The 19,078-nt window shown below is 40.7% G+C and overlaps 1 protein-coding gene across 7 annotated transcripts in view; it reads left to right on the plus strand.

Moving 5' to 3' along the window:
- Window positions 1-19,078, plus strand: part of AMPH (amphiphysin) — a 125,252-nt gene that overhangs the window by 71,840 nt on the left and 34,334 nt on the right. For 6 of the 7 annotated variants that reach the window (XM_054193239.1, XM_054193240.1, XM_054193241.1 and 3 more), the window contains exons 4-11: window positions 6,620-6,714; window positions 9,326-9,421; window positions 10,765-10,872; window positions 11,258-11,343; window positions 13,282-13,357; window positions 14,264-14,346; window positions 17,098-17,236; window positions 18,765-18,893. In XM_054193239.1, the coding sequence (XP_054049214.1) occupies window positions 6,620-6,714; window positions 9,326-9,421; window positions 10,765-10,872; window positions 11,258-11,343; window positions 13,282-13,357; window positions 14,264-14,346; window positions 17,098-17,236; window positions 18,765-18,893 (812 nt within the window). The remainder of the gene's footprint in view (window positions 1-6,619; window positions 6,715-9,325; window positions 9,422-10,764; window positions 10,873-11,257; window positions 11,344-13,281; window positions 13,358-14,263; window positions 14,347-17,097; window positions 17,237-18,764; window positions 18,894-19,078) is intronic. The other variant, XM_054193243.1, reaches the window with a different exon arrangement.

Consider the following 19,078-nt stretch of genomic DNA (forward strand, 5'->3'; position numbering starts at 1 on the left):
TAAAACAGGGAGCAAAGCAGTAGCTTAACATCTTTGACTGTCTGTTATTTGCTGGGTGGGCTGGGCAAGGAAAATCCTGTACCAGACAAAAGATATTTTTATAGAATCATAGAATGGTTAGAGTTGGAAAGGACCTTAAAAATCATCTCGTTCCAACTCCCCTGCCATGGGCAGGGACACCTTCCACTAGACCAGGTTGCTCAAAGCCCCATCCAGCCTGGCCTTGAACACTGCCAGGGATGGGGCATCCACAACTTCTCAGGGCAACCTGTTCCAGTGTCTCACCACCCTCAGAGAGTGTCTCCCCACCCTCCACACCCACATTTCTTCCTAATAGCTAATCCAAATCTATCCTCTTTCAGTTTAAAACCACTACCCCTCGTCCTATCAGAACACTCCCTGATAAAGAGTCCCTCCCCATCTTTCCTGTAGGCCCCCTTTAGGTACTGGAAGGCTGCTATAAGGTCTCCCCGGAGCCTTCTCTTCTCCAGGCTGAACAACCCCAACTCTCTCAGCCTGTCTTGATAGGAAAGGTGCTGCAGCCCTCTGATAATCTTCATGGCACTCCACTGGACTTGGTCCGACAGGTCCATGTCCTTATGTTGGTGGCCCCAGAGCTGCACGCAGTACTCCAGGTGGGGTCTCACCAGAGCAGAGTAGAGGAGCAGAATCATCTCCCTCTACCTGCTGGCCACGCTTCTTTTGATGCAGCCCAGGATGTGGTTGGCTTTCTGGGCTGTGAGCGCACATTGCTGGGTCATGTTGAGCTTCTCATCCACCAGCACCCCCAAGTCCTTCTCCTCAGGCCTGCTGTCAATCCATTCTCTGCCCAGCCTATATTTATTCTCAGGATTGCCCCAAACCACATGCAGGACCTTGCACTTGGCCTGGTTGAACTTCATGAGGTTTGCATGGGCCCACCTCTCAACCCTGTCTAGGTCCCTCTTGGATTTTGCCTTGTAGGGTTTTGCACAATATCTTTTGGTTTTAGTCATTTCTGAGGAACCCATTGGATGCTGATTTAACTTTTTTATTTTTCAACCATCCCTTCCCCACACCCATTATCAGATAGACACTCAGAAGCAGCATGATGAAGCTGTTTGTTGGCCAGATGGCTTTTCTGTCACGTAGGCTGACTGTTTACATGCTGCTTTGATTTCTGTGTTGGTGACAACAATCCTCCTCTCCATGTTTCATTTTTTTTCTCTCTCTCTTTCTCTTCTTTTCCTAGTACTCTGTGCATTTATTGGTCCTTTTGCTGGCTTACCTTCTAGTGGGCTACTCTTTGCACCACTCTTTCTTTTTAACTTGGTGCAAAATTTTTCATTATGCAAGTTTTGCCTTTTTAGTCCTGCTTTTCTGTTCAGCATCTTACTCTTGTTGCAGGCCTGTAAGTCCATATTTGAAAATAATTTGGACTGACTTTCTTACTGAGAATGAAGTGTTTGCTAACACCTCAGTATCTTCATGTCTTAAAAAAGAGCCAGTCATAAGCAGCTCACAAAAGCCTTAAAAATGTTATTCTCCAGTGCCAACAAGCCACCAGTGGGTATCCTTGGCACACGTGTTGTTGGCACACCTTCGTGCTGTGGAGTGGGAGGACAGCCCAAGACAGCTCAGTCCACAAACACAGCTCTGGCTGAGGCTTCCCCAAAACTGAGTAGCTCAGCAGTGGCAAAGACCTTTCCAGATTTATGATGGTGGAAGCAGATCCAGCAACTCCTACAGTCTCGTGGTTGCTATTCTTTGAAGGACTACCATCATTAAAAGATTTTGGGATGGCTACATACAAAAGCACGGGAAGCCCCATATTTAGGCACTGAAGTGGGATTTCTGCACCTAGGACATCTGTGCCTTGGAGCCGTGCTGTCATCAGAGGATTATTTTGCAGGGGAAAAGCTCAATCATATCATTGGAAAATAATGCACTTGGCATCCTTGTACTCTTACAGGTGTGAGAAAAGCTGTTCATTTTAAAGCGTTTCAGGAATTGGCAAGATAGCTAACTTTAACTAAAAGCATTTTATGACGCTAGTATGTTGTGAATAAGTTTCATTTCGCTAAATGCCTTTTGAGTGACTGGATATTGGAAGCTGAAGTACAAGATCCAGGCACAATTTAAGCAAGGAATGGTCAATTGAGCCTTCTTATAATGCTTTATCCCTTCGTTTTAATATACTTGACAGTTTGAGGTTTAGTATAACACGTTTGTAAAAGAATTTTTGCTGTATGCAGTCTTTCTCTTGCTCAGAGATGCTTCTTAGACTTAGCTGGATCTTGCTCTTTGCTGCTGGTTACTCAGGGACTTGGAGGAACCCTGTCGTAAAGCTGGTGACCTTGTGAATGGCTTTTATGTGCTGTTTTATTTCACCTGCACGGTAGCTTAACATCTGCTATGTATCAGTGGTGTTTGTACTGACGAGACTGTGTACTATACCCCATAGCTATACTCATCTCATGCCTCCGTCTTCTGTCTCTTCCAGTCTCCTTGGCAACGTGTATCTGGGTTCTCTACTTCATGGTTTATTTTTTTAAGCTTTTGAGAGCTGTAGGCGACTTGAACAGTTTTATGGGCCAATTGTTGAAACCTTAAATCAGTCTCCCATTCTCTACCCTGAGCTCTTTGCAAGTGCCAGTGCAGATGGGGAGATGTAAACCCGGGTCTGCATGGAGGTGGCAAGGCGGCAGAGGTAAAAAGGAATCCTGCATCATGAAAAAGAAGCACCATACTTTTCAGATGGCTTAATGTAGTAAGAAATAACAACTGATGTACAGGTAGGCAAGGGGAGATTTTGGAGGTCTGTAAGCTGCCTAGCTGTCAGTCTGTGGCTGACAGAACTGCACATATCCTCCAGACACACAAATCCTAAAATCAATCATGTAATTTCTTAGAAGCAATACAACTATTCATCATCTTTCTGTAAAATTTAGTAATGAATTATGAAATGATTGAATTGTTCCAGTGGCAACTGTAATGGGTAACTAGCAATAACAGATACAATCCTTATGGTCGGATAGGTCATTTCCCTAGAGAGCCACACATGAAGCTCTCTTCCCCACTCGAATAATTAAATATTAAGAGCCAGACCAAGGTGCCTCACTCCGTCAGAAAAATGGAATTTTCTCCATGATTCAGCCTAGATTCCCTTGATGGGTAGTGTGGAAACCCCACAGTATATGGGTCCTATGGCCGACAGGGAGTCCCAGGCCAGTCGCGATCTCCGTGGGAGCTTGAGTACACTGGAATTGTGATGGCAAAGAGTCACTTACCCTCTGTCATCTCTAGGGTTCTTAACGGGAATGTCTCTGCACTGCCACCCCCACGATCCCTACCACATGGGGGCCTCTTCTGGGGTTCCAGGGACAGGGGCTTTTTCCCATAGCAAGAGGGATGATTTCATCTGAGAGCCTCAGACTTCAGTAACTGGATTATTTAGCATCATTTTTCCTAAGCGATTCAATTATTTTGGCATTTGCAGTTATTAAATGAGTGACCCAATTACCAAGAAGTGGTACCAAATTAAACAATTGGTATTAAATATAAATTTCTAACTGTTCATTAGCAGTAAAAATTCATTTTGCGTTTCTTAGTACTTTAATGACTTGCTTGGAACAATTTGTCTTTCTCAGTGATAGCAGTTAAAAACAGCAGAGAGGGACAGGCTGCAGTCTGTGGCTGAGACACTAATCCTCTTAACTTTAGTGCTGAATAATGTATAAAAGGTATCAGTGAATAAGAAATAATTCTATGTGAAAACCAGCCAAATAAAAAAACACATTGGACATGGTAAGTTTATGCCCACAGGCATGAAAAAGAATGGGAAGCCACTGGATTGGTATTTACCTATGCACTCATTTGGAGTATTGCGGTAAACTTAGCGTAGGTGCAGTAGGAGGGGAGTAGGGTGGATGATCATGGCCTGTGGAAATTTCAGACTGAAGACCCTGACTGAAGAAGCCAAGTACTGTAATGCTCACTTGCTTCATGCTGCAGCTGGACTTCATTGATGTTTTTTACAGGAATGTGGTAGAATGGAGGATTGATTACCAGATTCTCAGAACTGAAAAAAAAAAAAAAGTGTGGAAGTTGGTGCAACTTTGATATGACTCAAGCGTGGGATATTAAGTGGCTTTTACTTACTCTCTTAAGCAGATGTATGCCTGAGTCCTGTAGTACTTAAAAAAGAAAGTCTGCGTAGGAAAAGGTGCTCTACCCGAGGCTGGTCTGCGACCGAGCTGAGAGCGAGCTGCAGGAGGGATTAGCGAGTGGCTGTACTTGCCTGCCTGCCCCAGGAACCTACGTGGCAGGTTTAGCACGCGTCAGACTTAAGGGCAGAAGTTCAGGTATCAGAAAGGATCAAGCGTGAGCCGGGATCCGCAAACCTTCCTGGTCTGTGTCTTTGCCCTCAGTGGACAGAAGCAAGTCTCCTTAAGCACGGCGATAGTGTGATGGTTTTGCCTTGCCTCCTAAGTTGATTAATTTGCAGTGGCATTAAAGATTTTAAATGAGTGCTGCCTGGAAAAATATGTGAAGATCTTCTGTATTTTACTGAAATCTGGCATATTCTAGGCAAAAAAAGCCCCTTTATTCAGGAACACTTTCTTAGCTGGTGATACATCATCCTAAGCATTAACCATGAAGGAGAAAAGGAAGAAACGCATCTTAAGTTAATTTCTATGAAATGCACCTTAAGTTCTTGTGCTATATCAGTTCTCTGAGCTGAGCTCCGTTGTTAAAAAGCACCCTCAAGACAATCCCTGAAGAGATCAAATATTCTGTTTTGGCTCAGCACCTTTTGATTGAAGGGTGAAAGCTTGTACGCTCTGAACACCAGGGTTTCCTTTGTACTTGTTCTCCCCATTTCCCACTTCATTCTCTCCCTTGAACCCAAGGTCTGAGAATAGCCATCTGCCTTCAGCTTTTTCAGTATCTTTTTTCCTATCCGACCCATTCCATAGACCACCATTTTTATATTAGGAAGTGTGTATTACTGCATTTATTTTCCTGTCGTATCTTGAGTGTGTGTTTTGGAGTGCATGGCAGAATAGCTACTGACAAGGTCAAGTCCGCTATTCTAGACATTCAGGTTTCAAATTAATTCTCCTTTTCCACTCCTGAGCATTTCTTTGTGCAGAAAACGAAATACTGATGTTATTCCTAAATTCAGCCACTGAGCAGTTAAATCTGAAGATCACGCTAGAGATACTTTCAAGATAGCACAGATGTGCTGCAGTAAACAGACTTTGGCTGCAGAAAAAATGTGGTTTTTTTAAAAAAAGTTAATGATAGGTAAAAAAAATAGCAGTGTTGTTCATATTTTGCAAAGAAGTTGAAATAAAGTTGACGTTTTAAAATTACTGATTCTTGGCACGTTAGGTGAGATCAGTTTGGTTTCACTGGATTTGGAATCACAGTCAACATCTAATGTATTGGTGCTCCATCAAAATGGAAAGGTAAAGCCCAATGACTTCACTGAGGGCAGTAATTTATTCACTGGGGTCAAACTGATCTCACTGAAGATAGATTTAGGCTCTTTCTCATAATATCATTGAAGCTACTTTACATTTAAGCCAGCTCCTCTGTGTATTACAGAGTGATAACCATCAAAAGTCCCTGTTCTTGTTTCACCTGTGGTAGGCAAGAGCTCCAAAGGTGACTGATGCGGTTTGGCTTAGCCCCCTTCTATATAGACACCACCCTGCTGCAAGCGTAAATAAGCACTGGGCTCCACATACTTCTAAACCTACTGGGTGAGCATACAAGATAATAATTCTTCATAAAACCAGGTCTGTTATGGCACTCTTCTCAAGTTCAGGCATCTTTTCCCTTGACACTGTCTCAGCTCTTGCCAGTCCTTTGCTTCATTATGAACATACCGTTAGGTCACCATCATTATTGTGGGCACAAGAATAACAGGCTCAACCACTCTCACTTTACACGTGGAAGATCTTGAGACTTAAATATCTTTGAAAACAAGGAAACAGAGAAATCCTGAGATGTGTTCTACCTGTGTGTGACCTCCCCCATTCCAGGGAGCACTTTTGTTTAGCGCAGACCTATTTATTCTAAGTCCATTTTTATAGCCAGCAATTCCATAAATCTCTGCCGTTTTAACTGTGCCACCCTGCAAATGCCTCTTCTTTCAAACAGGTTGGCATGGTACTCATTACAGGCTGGCATAGTACTCGTTACAGGCCGGGTAGGAGACTATTCTGTAGAGTGGAAGAGCTGAGAATAACCAAAGGCAGGTCGCTATTTGATTGTCTTTCCAGTGACAGTCTGTCAGTTGGGTATTATATGTCTTTCGTAGGCAGGACTACCCTCCGAGTTGTTGTTCATGTTGAGATATGTTTAGTTCAGAATAGAAAATGGAATCCATAATTTGATAGAAACTTTTTTTTCTCCATATTAAATACGGGTTAATCGTTCTGTGAGGGACTTTTCTTGTTAACCTGGTGGAGCTGGGTGAAAATAAAGGTTTTGCTTCAGCTCTTGAAAGCGATATTCTAAACATGCCAGAGGGAATAGTATAGTGGGTACATGTGGGTCGAAATAAAGATATTTAGCAACTGTTTCTTGTAGTTTGCTGTTATATGTCCCTCCTTCTGTCTAATTACAGGGATGCAAGATGCTTCAAAGAAGCTTACAGAGTCTCTTCATGAAGTGTATGAGCCAGATTGGTACGGACGAGAAGATGTGAAAATGATTGGAGAGGTAAGATGTGTGGAAAGAGAAAAAAAGTATTTTGGCTGCAAATGGATTAATCCGAGCTGTTGAGGAGAAGTGTAAGTCTGAAATTTCCCTTAATTCTTTGTTGCATGTTAAATCCTTTTTTCTGAGCATGGAAATTATTGGTCTTGTGAAATGCACCTCCTGCTGACCAGATGCTGCGTTTACAATGTCTATTTTACGAACTAGCTGACAAAAGCTCCCACTGAGGGTCAACATCAGTGTGAGCAGAATTGGTCCTGATAGCAACACATTGACAAGTTTGTACAAGGTATCTTACATGCGGTTTTACAGTCAGGATTCTCAATTCAATTGAATGTTAAAAATTACCTAATCTGCTTATCCTTGTGTGCCATGTGACAACTGTTGAGCCAGCGGCACTGAACAGGATATCTGATGGGACGCTAGCCTCTCTCTGACAAGAATCTGGAATTTAAGGGCAAATTAGGCTGCAGGGCAATATTCATTTTAGCCTTTTTAGCTTCCTCCAGTGATTAAAGAATAGGTTTTTCTAGAGGTCACTGCAGGAATTTGGCTTGATGTGCTCTGAACTGCCTGCTTAAACAGCCTTAATTCTAGGGGAAGTGTGTCAGCAAATGTGCTGGTGGTACAAGAAAGTGCGAACTGTTATCAGTGCAGCTTTTAAGCACCTGGCATTGTTTGCAAGGCCTCCCGGAGGAGATAATTAACAAGGAACTGGAAGACGGAGCAGTCTTCCCAAATCTGCGTATAATGACTATTCTTCTCTGTGTCTTCCTCTACCTGTGCCTTCCTCTGCCCTCCCCTGCTGCTGAAGGCATGACGTGTTTTTGATTTTAAAAGCACCCAACTTCCAAACTTTTTAATTTAAGATACCGTACCATTTCTATTGTTTTAGGTTAAACAGTTGGAAGATCTGCTCCATCTTGCTGTAGCACCTCATCTTGTATCTGTAGACTATTAAATAGATTTTTACACTCAGAAATTTGTAATTGTGTGTGGAAGGACCAAAATTTGGCTCTTAATCTCTATTAGATATAGAGATAAACGTTAGATGTGTTATCTTAATAAGAGACTTGTGGGCAGTATTACAAAATCTCTGCTCCTGATTTTTTTCCCCTATATAATCACAAATGTAGATTTATGCATCCCTCAACCTAGAGTAAAAAAGAATGATGTATTTGTGCAGTCCAGGATATAAATGATCATTCCAAAAGGGATCCACCTAAATGACTTTATTCTGCATGGTAGGAAAGATGATAGCTTAAAGGACTCTTCAGCAATGGTTTTTGAGCCCATAAAGCTTTCAGAAAACCTCCATGATTTTAATTTGTCACAAATTTGTATCAGCAAGATGCAAAGACAAATGCAAAAGACTGGCAGTTGCTTGCGATGATCTAATGCTGTGCTGCTTTGTAGACCACTGTGATTAAATATTGTGTTAATAAATGGGGTATTTCTTTTAACCATGATTAATAGATTGTAATAAGTCATTAGGGACCCTGTTAGGGTAGGAAATGAATGAACTGAATGCTGGCATCACACAGCATTTATAATATGTCCTATATTATAGCCTATGATAAAACAAACACTAGGGAGTAGCTTTCCGGACTTGCCAGTGAGGATAACAGCCCTGCAGAGCAGTGCTTGCCCCCTTTACCCTCCCTCCCGTCAAAGGAGGGAGTTCAGTGATTTTTGAAATGTGCAAAGAAACGGGGGATGAGGATGTTTAACATGTGCTAGTGACTTGTTCAACGGAGAACCTGGGACCTCGAGCACTATGTCTCTATGTAACTGGATTTGCTTCTGGCAAGGGATCTCACCCTGCTCCCCACGGGGTCTTTGTCACATCAGCTACATTAACATATTCTTAAAAACTGGAAAACTACAAGGGGTGTCTCTTGGTGACTGCCCCAGAGCTGCAAAGGGGACTGTTGAAAAGCTTCTGCGAGGGGGTGTGCTTGTTTATTTTGCCTCTGATTTGGCACGTTTCGTATCTGGCATCCCAGTTCTCTAGCAGTGTGAAGCAGAGTTCTTCTCTGTGCATTGGCCATTTCATCAAATGTACCTTAATGGCACAAAAAGTACGGGATGGAAAGACCTTTCTTAGGCTGGGTCTCCACAGGTTTTATTTTAAAAATGCCCAAGCAAAACTAAGCTTACAAATCCTTGTAATTGATGGGAAACCCGTTTTATTTTTTTTCCTTTATTTTATTTACTCTTCTATTTTTAGTTGTACTTCTTTTCTCTGTAAGGAACGTTCATAGGCATAAGAACTAGGGCAGCTTCAGATTCTGCATCGTTGTCCCTCAGGAACCTGAAACCCTGAGGAAGACCTTGAATCTGTGATATCCTTATTTTCACACAGCAGTTGCTATTTGAAAGAATGAAAACACAAACTAGTTATTGCACTTAATGTTCTTTTGTTGTGAAAGTAAAACTTGCAATATCAAGGTATTCCTTTTCATTCACCTTATTAGTACACTTTGATATATTGCTATAAAGAACATTTTAAAACTTCAGAAAGATTAATCTTTATCAATTACATTTGTATTTCTCCGGGGTTTGGAGTGGAATTAAAGTACTAAGCACATTTTTGTCTTTTCTACCTTTACAGAAATGTGATGAACTTTGGGAAGACTTCCATCAAAAACTGGTGGATGGGTCGTTGTTGACCTTGGATACATATCTAGGACAATTTCCTGATATCAAAGTACAGTAACGATTTCCTATAAAGGACAATTTGTAAAAATACTGTTGAGTCATAAAATAAATAGAAAATGAGATTACAGGCAAAGAAGAATCAAAAAGGAGGGGAGGTGGAAGTCATTCTCTTTTGCTATGTAAGAGATGTTGTTCTGTAAGTAAATCCCTGACATTAGGCTGCACAGATTTTCCAAGTGAACAAAAATATGCAGTAGTACTTGGAAGTAAATTAGCCTTTGTAGATAAAACTTTAATGTTTTTTCCTGCTCCTGTTTATTTGGTATGAGATCATTCTCATCAATTTCAACAGGGACACATTAAGCTCTTCAGCTGTTAAAATGCCAGACAAATTAGAACATGAAAAGCAGGCCTTTTGTTATTGGCTAGATGCACCTGTGGGTAGCTAAATATCTTTCTCTTAACTTAGCCACGGTTCCTGTCTTTTAATTAGTTATAAAAAGATTTTGTAATACACATCAGGAGAGACTGTTAGGCAGATTCTAGCCTCTCCTAGATGCCTAGCTGGCGCACAGTCCAGGGAGATGGTTGCTAAATGAAATGTGTGCGGGTAAAGAATCGTTACAGGTGAGAGGTAGATACTTTTATATTTGAATGTGACTGTAAGGCCGTAGCTGGAAGTTCTTTGTGATGCTTCATAATTGAGTAGGTATCATGCAATCATCCCCTATGTCATTTACCTCAGAGACTAAAGAAAATATAATTTTAAAATCCCAACATTACTGACGTTCAGCCTCAGACTTGCTTGTAAATCAAACTGCACTTATGCCCTCTCAGCATGTGGAATTTACGTATAATGTATAGCTTTGTAAAGTCGGTGCATATCAAAGGACTTTTCTTTAGTTTTAAAAGAATTGTATCAGGTAAATTAGAATTCCTATTGTATGTTGAACTCCAGTTATCTTAGTTATGTGTCAGAGCAACTATACTAAGAAGTCTATTTTAAGCATTTTTCCAACTCTAGAAAAAAATTATGTTAATTATTTGTGAAATTTGCACACCATATATAAGGGGAAAACGTCGTGTTACCGTGAGTTTAAAAGGTCCGCTTATTCTGGAGAATGAGACGATAACAGTGATATCTCAATCGTAAGGCCTGCAAGCCCTTTGCCCACAAAACCCCCTTCCATCTGTAAATAGAATCCTTATTTAAAATAAGGTGATTAGTTTATGTCTTTTACCATGTTCATGCTCCTGCATGATACAGTAATTCAGATATGAACAGCAGATAAGGGAGAATAAAAATATGACAAAAACTTAAATGGCAACATAGGTAAAATAGCTTTTAAAAAAGTGCTGTTTATGCTGACTTTCATTTCTACCCCTGTACAGACTCGCATCGCAAAACGAAGCAGAAAGCTAGTGGACTACGACAGTGCAAGGCATCATTTAGAAGCCCTGCAGAGCTCGAAAAGAAAAGACGAAGGCAGAATTACCAAGGTAGCACGATTGGAAGGATGCTGGCAGAAGATTTAGGGAGCTTGGGTGGCATTTTGTTTTCGTGCAGAGACAGAGCACAAAGTTACTCTTTTTTTTCCTCTCACAGAAATGGAAATAATGATATCCTTAAGCATAAATGTGTATTGAGTATTCTGGTGCATGTGGAGGGGCACGCTCAGATTCTTTCAGGAATGAGTCCCGTTTGAGCCCGAACTTTGTCTTTTGATGACACTGAGCGGACGGCCAGTCCTGTGCCTGCATGGAGTGGGACTGAGTCACATAAAAAAATAGTTAATAAAAATTGTAAAAGACCCACAAAAAAAGTTTGGCCGGTTTTGCTATGTCGTAGTGATTGCAGAAGTCACCCTGTTTCATTTTGTTTTAGGCAGAAGAAGAATTTCAAAAAGCACAGAAAGTGTTTGAAGAGTTTAACACTGATTTACAAGAAGAGTTGCCATCTCTGTGGTCACGGTAAGCCTGGGCAGGTGCTGTCTGGAAAGCCCAAAGGGGGAGTAAGGAAAGGGAACCAGGGGATTTTAATGAGCTGATAGAAAATGATTTGATGGCTCCTTGAAGATCTCATCTATTATCTTTTTGAAATAATAAAAGGGAAAATGCCTGCAAATGATCCAAAATTATACTTACTCTAAGTGTATTTATGCTTATTTCTTTCAGTGTATCTTGGCACTTAAGATTTGTTATCAGATCTTCATTCTGAGGTGCAAAAAGTCTCCATTTTATGGGTAAAGAACTGTGTCAGAGCACAGAACAGCAGATCGTGACTATGACCCACTGCTTCTGTAACTTTTCTCAGACACTTTGGTGGTGGATACCTGATCCTTTCAAGAAAAAAAAACCAACCACTTGTTAATAACAACGATTAAATGTTTCCACTGTCAAAAGTAACTATACAGAGCAGCCACATGTCTTTCTAGATTTGCAATAGGTCTGCTTATAGGTCATTTTCCTCTAAAAGGCATCGAAACAAAGAAAGGTATAAAGATTTTACAGCAGTCGTTGTTCCTATAAGGTACTACTGAAGCAGTAGAAGAAGGTAAAAACAACATTATAACTAGATCACAATACACATTTCATAGTTTTGCACTGACTGTGTCTGCGATGGAAAAGCATTTGATGGCATAGATCATTCACTCTAGATGTTTAATCATGAGTTGTGTTTATACAGAAAATGCAGACAAAATGAACGGGAGAACAAAAGCAGTAGGAAAATAAGCATCTCATTAACGTGTATGTTCTTTAACAAATGACGGTCTGGAGTGGAAATGTGCTGTGAGTCACTGAGGTATCGTTTGTCTGCTCTGCCTTCTAAATTAATTCCTGTTAAATTTCAGACCAATAGAGGCTTTTCCTGCTGTGTTTCTGCCTATTTCAGTTGAAAAACTTCTTAGCACTTCAAGATATTTATTTTATGGGCTTACTAAAAGTAAAACTGCATATGAAGGATTGAGAGTAAGGGCCCTTTTATTTCAGTATGTATGTTGCCCACTAACTGGTCTCAGGGAAAGGTAGAATTTAATTTGAGCAACAAGCATAATTTAGAAAGCAATTGCTTTGAGTCCTCTTTTTTTAGTTATTACAATTCTTCAGGAAGAAAATAATCCATTGAGTTGACATTTTGCAGGCTTATTCTTATGCAAAAGGTTTTTTGGGTTTTTTTTAATAAAAGTTTGGAGAAATTACACGTGACAGTTTTAAATAGGAAAAAGAATAATTCAAAACCTAAGCAAGCATCACCTACTTCTGAAGTGCACAAGAGGTAGGTAATCACTCACCCCCAGCAAGCAGATTTTTGACGGCATGTGCAAAAATGTCTAGTCTATCTTAGAAATTATTTTCTTTTACTTACATATGCATGTATTTCAGGGATAATTTCTTTAAGGAGGGCAGAGCATGGGACACCTACCCCCAGGCCGTACTGAGCTCTATACTTTAAAGCTGCCTCCAGATGTGCCTGCATCACCTAGGTGCTGCGATAACGTCTAGGGCGCAGGCGCCTGCAGAGTGGTACCTCTCTCCTTTCGGTCAATGGTTACCCGCTGTCTGGTGGGAGATGGGGGTCCCCAGAGCACCTTGCCTTCCCTGTGCTTGCCGTACCAATCCTTTTCCAATCTTCCCCTTCTCTAACACAAGCTGAAGCCCCCCCGCTGTGGCATAGTTTCAACGTGGTTCACTCTGTGCGGTGTGAAGTGCGATGGTTCTTAACACAAAGAGAAATAATCATGAGCGAACTAGTCTGAAATTGTGACACTCGATCCAATTATTTGCTTTGCTGAGAATAATAGTCAAGAATGTTGGTTGTAGTCTGGAAAAAAAATAATTAATTTGCCTTTGTGGCCCTCCCACCCCTATCTTTTATTCTCTTTCCTTTCTTTGTGCCATCCTCCGTAGACGAGTTGGCTTCTATGTGAACACCTTCAAAAATGTATCCAGCCTCGAAGCCAAGTTTCACAAGGAAATAGCTTTAGTGAGTAAAAATGAATGTCTCATGTATAATGGATTATGTGATATGCATAACGGCAAGCAAATGTCTTGTAATGCAGCTGTAAAAGCCTAGCAGAGGCACACATGAGAATCTGCCCTAGATCCAGACTTGCAGTATAACCCTTGTATTTGTTTGTACTTGCCATTTTTGTGCTCCCCTTAAGGAAAGGGCAGACCATACCATTTTGGATTACAGTGCATTATCAGTTGTAGCACTAAATTCACTTTCTATTTTGATGACTTCTCCATTCTTTTTAGTATACTCTTGCCTTCAGTATTTTTTCTGTGTCCAATCGCTAAGGATCTCATTGCTTTAGGCAGTACAAGAAAAACATGTCAAGCATTCCCTTCAAGACCGTTATATGCGTTGTCAGCAATGCAACATTCTAACTGTGACTGTTTGGCAAATTGAATAGTTTCAGTGTGCATGTACCTTGGTAAATGGTAGTGTATTATCTATAGTAACCCGCTCATAGGAACCAAAATTGTTTGGAAAAGTCGCTGGACTTATGTCCCATGTAAATTCAGATTAGGTTTTTGAGGGGAAAACATGAATCTTCTCAGCTACCCATGTTGCTTTAAACATCAGGCGACCTCCTTCCTCAGAGAGCAGGCAGCAGTCAGTCACGCTTACGACGCTGTTCTCTAAAAACCAGCTTATGTTTTTGAATAACTGCTGTTATCTTTGATTCGATGGATTTTGATAAGTTTCCACTTAGGCTTTTGATATATGTGGCACAGTATGTTTCGGAAGGATCTCTGTGCCATTTTAAAGTTATCAGATTTTATATTATCAGGTTATCAGTTATCAGACCAGACTTAGCACCCGTGTTTTTAATTATGAATATAGTGCTGCGTATAAACTCAGGCAAGTGTTTTGTTTTCTCAGCTATGTCACAAACTGTATGAAGTGATGACGAAGCTGGGAGATCAGCACGCAGACAAGGCCTTCACCATTCAAGGGGCACCAAGGTGAATTTACTGCTTTTTTTAATGAATTGCATTGCTGTAGTCTTTGTGGGTTTCAGCATATGTAGTAATCACCTACACCATGTGTAGCAATTGCTGCACAACCCGGTCACTGGGTCTTTTCGTTTAGGATGGTGGATGAAGGTACCTTGGTCTAAACGCTTGCCAACCTGAGTATAGGTGCAAAACTTCCTTCATCACCCACTTATGATTTCCTTTCAAAATAAGAATAAAGGCCGAATTATCAGCTGTTGCAATTTAGCCTAGTTCATTGTAGACTGTTAGACCAATTTGCACCAGCTAAGTATATAGTTTATTTATTCTTAGATGCTTAGTGCACAGCAATGTTGCTAACTCTCGTGATCTTTTTAAAGCCTTGAAATATTTAGATGTATTTTTAGCTCCTAAAGGCATATGATTAGGTGAGAATCCCAACCTTTGTAAGACAGCTTTTATCTCTTCTGCTCGTGGGGAAAAGTCAAGAAACGTGATCCGAGAGTGCAACATGAAAGCTGAAAAGCTGAAGTAAAAAGAATGTCGCAAAATACCATATTTTTAATGGCTTTCAAGAGAAATCTTGTTTTAAAAACAAAAGCAAAAAAGGTTTACAATCAGATGGTGCTTTATTAAGGTCAGTGGTTGCCAGTGCAGTATTTCTGATTTTTGGCTTGCAACAAATGTAGCCTTTCTGCCATGATTTGATCTCTCGGTACTGTAATAGTCAGAGGCAGAAGAGGCTGAAGTTATAAAACAGCGAGACTTACCAAAACACAATGGTATTTAGAGTGAATACATAAACCCTGAATTTCCAGCAAGCCCAGCTCATCAGAAGCAATCAGAACAATGTTATAGCTACTGCTAATTTGCCCTCAAGCTGGACTCAGATTAGCAACAATTAAGACTGACCGAACAACATAACATGTGCCTCAAATGTATGGCTGATATTTCTACATTTGTTTTGATCTCACTTTGGAAGAACAAAGAGTGAAATATTGAACCTTCTGAACTACTGCAAAATTCAGAACCACTTTATTAAGAACATGTCCGAAATTTTTGTTTTGGATTAGTTCAGTCTTAATCCATGCTTAATATATACTTACACACTGCCTGCGGAGTTGTCAGCTCATGCATCACCACTTCCAGCCTTCTTTAGGATGGGTTCACAAGCTGGACTACGTTTCCATAAAGGATTTGTAAAATACTTTAATGGGATGAAAAATAAAAGTAGTGTTGGAAAACTGCAAGCAGTTTTTGTAATAAGCAGATATTTTGTCCACCTGTGTCTCCTAGACCGTGTCCAGCATGCACATGCTCATTCCTACTGAATTACTTTTTCCATCAATGAGAGAAAAAAAATAATAATTATTGCTGCAAATGCGTAGACATGGGTTAATGTGGTGTGATCTTCTTAAGTTATTTTAAAAACACTTTTAAAAATTATATTATTTTTTAGTTACTCTGTTACTGTCTTTTGCTGTACTGTTCACAGAGCCTTGTGTGAAAATCTGGGTAGATTTTGACTTCCGTTATTAGTTATGATGCTCTAAAAGACTACGCAGGAGTGGGTCTTTGTAAGATAAAACAGCTTTCCTTTCTAGATGCACGAGAAGTAGATACTAGACAAGTACAGTATCTAATTTTTCCACAGTATCTAATTTTTCCTTTAAAGAACTGTATGAAAAGAAACATCTTAAAAACTTGTGTGCTACTGAATACTCTGTCCTGAAGGCAAATACTGTACCTGGAAAAGAAATTTCTTAATAATTGCTTATTTTTTCTTTTTTTAATATTTCCACAGAAAGAGGTGGTGAGTGTGAGCTAAGTCTGTCCTTTCCAAAGAGCGAATTTTTCTTGTGTTGGCATTAGGATCCTGTTTATGGTGTGGTCTCCTCAGTCAGTTAGCGCTTCTGTTCTCCCTGAAGACATGTAGGAGTCGCTCTTCTCTTACCGAGTACTGTGGTCGTTGAGTGCTGTAGTTTATAGCCTCCCCGAGTTGTAAGCTTTCAGCATTCCTAGGTAGCTAAATATGTCTCAGTGTTTGCACCAGATCCTTTCACGGGAAGGGCAGGTCCTTTCTCAGGACTTCATCAGATCTTTTCTTAGTATCAGCAGAGCTCTGTTGAAGTCACTTGGCTACTGCTTGTTTAGAGTTGTGGTGAGTTGTCCCTCTAAATAGTGATTTCTTTCTAATAATCTTGGTTGTGTTTTATTTTATTGAAGCCTTTCTGAAGTTGCTGAGCTTTTAAAATTATTTGCATTATTCATGGTTATGCCTTCCCCTGCGGTTTTTATCTTTAGAGCCTTTTATTCTGAGAACTGTGTGAAATGAAGACAATAATTCCATTTATGATGGTTACAAACTTATGATACATTCCATTTTGTGACAGTTACAAACTTATACGTAAAACATTATTTCAAATACAGAATCTGAAAAAATGCAGGTACTCCTGCAATATAACTTTCGAGGTTTCCCTCAAGTTATAATGATCAGGTAAACAGATGTTCCAAAAATCAAGATCACTCAAAATTAAAACTTCCGTTGACACTGTAGATCATTGAATTTTAATTGAGTTTAATTGCAGTTTTAGTTTTAGTCGTTATATAATGGCTCAGTTCTTCTCCAGTGTGCAGTGCCTTTTGTGGTCACTGGCATTACATCAGGGATGCAGGTCAACTATTGCATCAAATAATAACAAGGCAGGTAATAAGTCAGCACGATATGTATGTCCTTGCCATCGCTTTGCTTCTGTCCAGTGATTCAGGTCCGCTCCGCATTGCAAAGACACCGTCACCACCAGAGGAGGCCTCTCCCCTGCCTAGCCCTACTGCTAGTCCCAATCATATGCTGGCACCAGCATCTCCGGCACCAGCCCGACCTAAGTCACCCACACAGGTGAGCAGAAACCTAGCAGGAGAAACTGGCCTGTTGTGCAGTAAAAGATAGCTGAGATGATGTATGTGGTGGGTTTTTCATCCAGGCTGTGACTAAGAAATGACAGGGAGGCCAGCTGGCTCTGTTGCACTCTGTTCTGTTCATTGGTTGTTCATCCCTGTGTCACAAGCATGGGTGGAAAGTGGTTTTCACATAAAGGGGAATAAAGAAAATTTAAGGTGCCCAGTAAACCAGGGGGACTTGTGCTGACAAAGCAAAACACTTCTTAAAAAGTTGCATAGTCTGTAAGGACCCATATCCCAGCAGTGACAGTTTGAAAAACCTGTTTCTAAAACCTCTTAGTGAATTTCAGTACGTTACATATTTCTGCTTTTCATTCATCTTCATATTTATGCTTACCCTGGAAAAAAATAAGCCAGTGAGTATCTGGTCTGGCCAGTGAGTCTGGCCAACCTTTAAAACAGTAAACAATAGAGCTGGCTTAAATACTGCTGTGGTAATTACTGATAATTAAAGGCTTGTTGGTTGCTATTAACACTGGATTGAGAAGTTTGACACTGTTGGAGTCACTGGAGTAATTCCTATTCTCACTAGTATTGATGAAATAAGAATCAGTTTCATGCGTCAGTTCCATCTGTAGCAGGAGAGTTGTGTGCGATCCTTGGTGCGCACATCAGGTGAAGACTTGTGTTGATGTTACTGATGTTTTCAGAACTGGGATCGCTTCTGTGCTGATTGCTGTTTCTATGGTGGGAGCACATCAGAAGAAATTTATTTTTGCATTCAGTTACATGTGAGCATGCTTGTTTTCTCTGGTCTCCCAAAATGGGACACCTCACTGCCTGAATATGCACCTGGTAGGACTCAGTTTAGTCTTACTGGTGCCAGTGGTGTTACGCAACTATACCACCTGAGGGGTTTTTGTGGATTTTTTTTTTCTTGGTATTTTTACAGATTTTGAAATTACCCAATAGTAATTTGGTATTATTCCAAGCAATTGGTTTGTCATAGTTGTGTGCATCTCTGGAGAGCAGGGGGAATTAGTAACCTAAGCACCTTTGAGGTGCTGTGGTTCCCAGAGATGATATGGTCTTAGCATTAAGTAGGCTTTAAAGGTAGCGACAGGTGGGCAGGGACAAAATCCCAGAGCTAAACGGGAATGAACTTAAGAAGCCAAAAAGCTGCAGAGGTCTGGTTCTGTGCGGTATCGCCCTTCCAACCATGGGCTGCATAGGAGAGGAAGTGTCTTGCACCGTGTGCCTGTCACAGCAGAAAAAATCAGCCAAGAAATGCTTTTGGATGAAGTCTTAAACTTTGAGTTGGAGTGAGTTTGAAACATTAAGTTGTTGTACTTTTCCCCCAGTGTTTATTTCAAGGTGTTTGGTGGTGAACAACCAAACAGTTCCTTTCAACCCACATTTAAAGTGAAGCAGCAGAGATAAAAACCTAACACAAATTGTTTAGGCCTAGCTTAAAGCTTTTTCTTTTATCCCTGAACTAGTCTGTGACATTTTTGCTGTCTGCCTAGCTGAGGAAAGGTCCTCCAGTCCCACCGCTGCCTAAACTCACACCCACGAAGGAGTTGCAACAGGAGAACATCATTAACTTCTTTGATGACAACTTTGTCCCAGAAATCAACGTGACGACCCCATCGCAGGTAAGCTTCAGAGCACGGTGTATGGGCCCAACCTTGCAATCACCCGAAGTTCTCCAAGATAGTGGCCTTGGGGCAGATCTCTGTGGGGGAGGGAGGAGGAGCATGCAGGTAGAAGGCAGAGGCGCAATTGCCATTTTATGTTATCTTGAAAGGGTCACGCATACGGTGTTTTATCTTTGAATAAG

Source organism: Rissa tridactyla, chromosome 2 (assembly GCF_028500815.1).
Source record: "Rissa tridactyla isolate bRisTri1 chromosome 2, bRisTri1.patW.cur.20221130, whole genome shotgun sequence".
Taxonomy (NCBI): domain Eukaryota; kingdom Metazoa; phylum Chordata; class Aves; order Charadriiformes; family Laridae; genus Rissa; species Rissa tridactyla.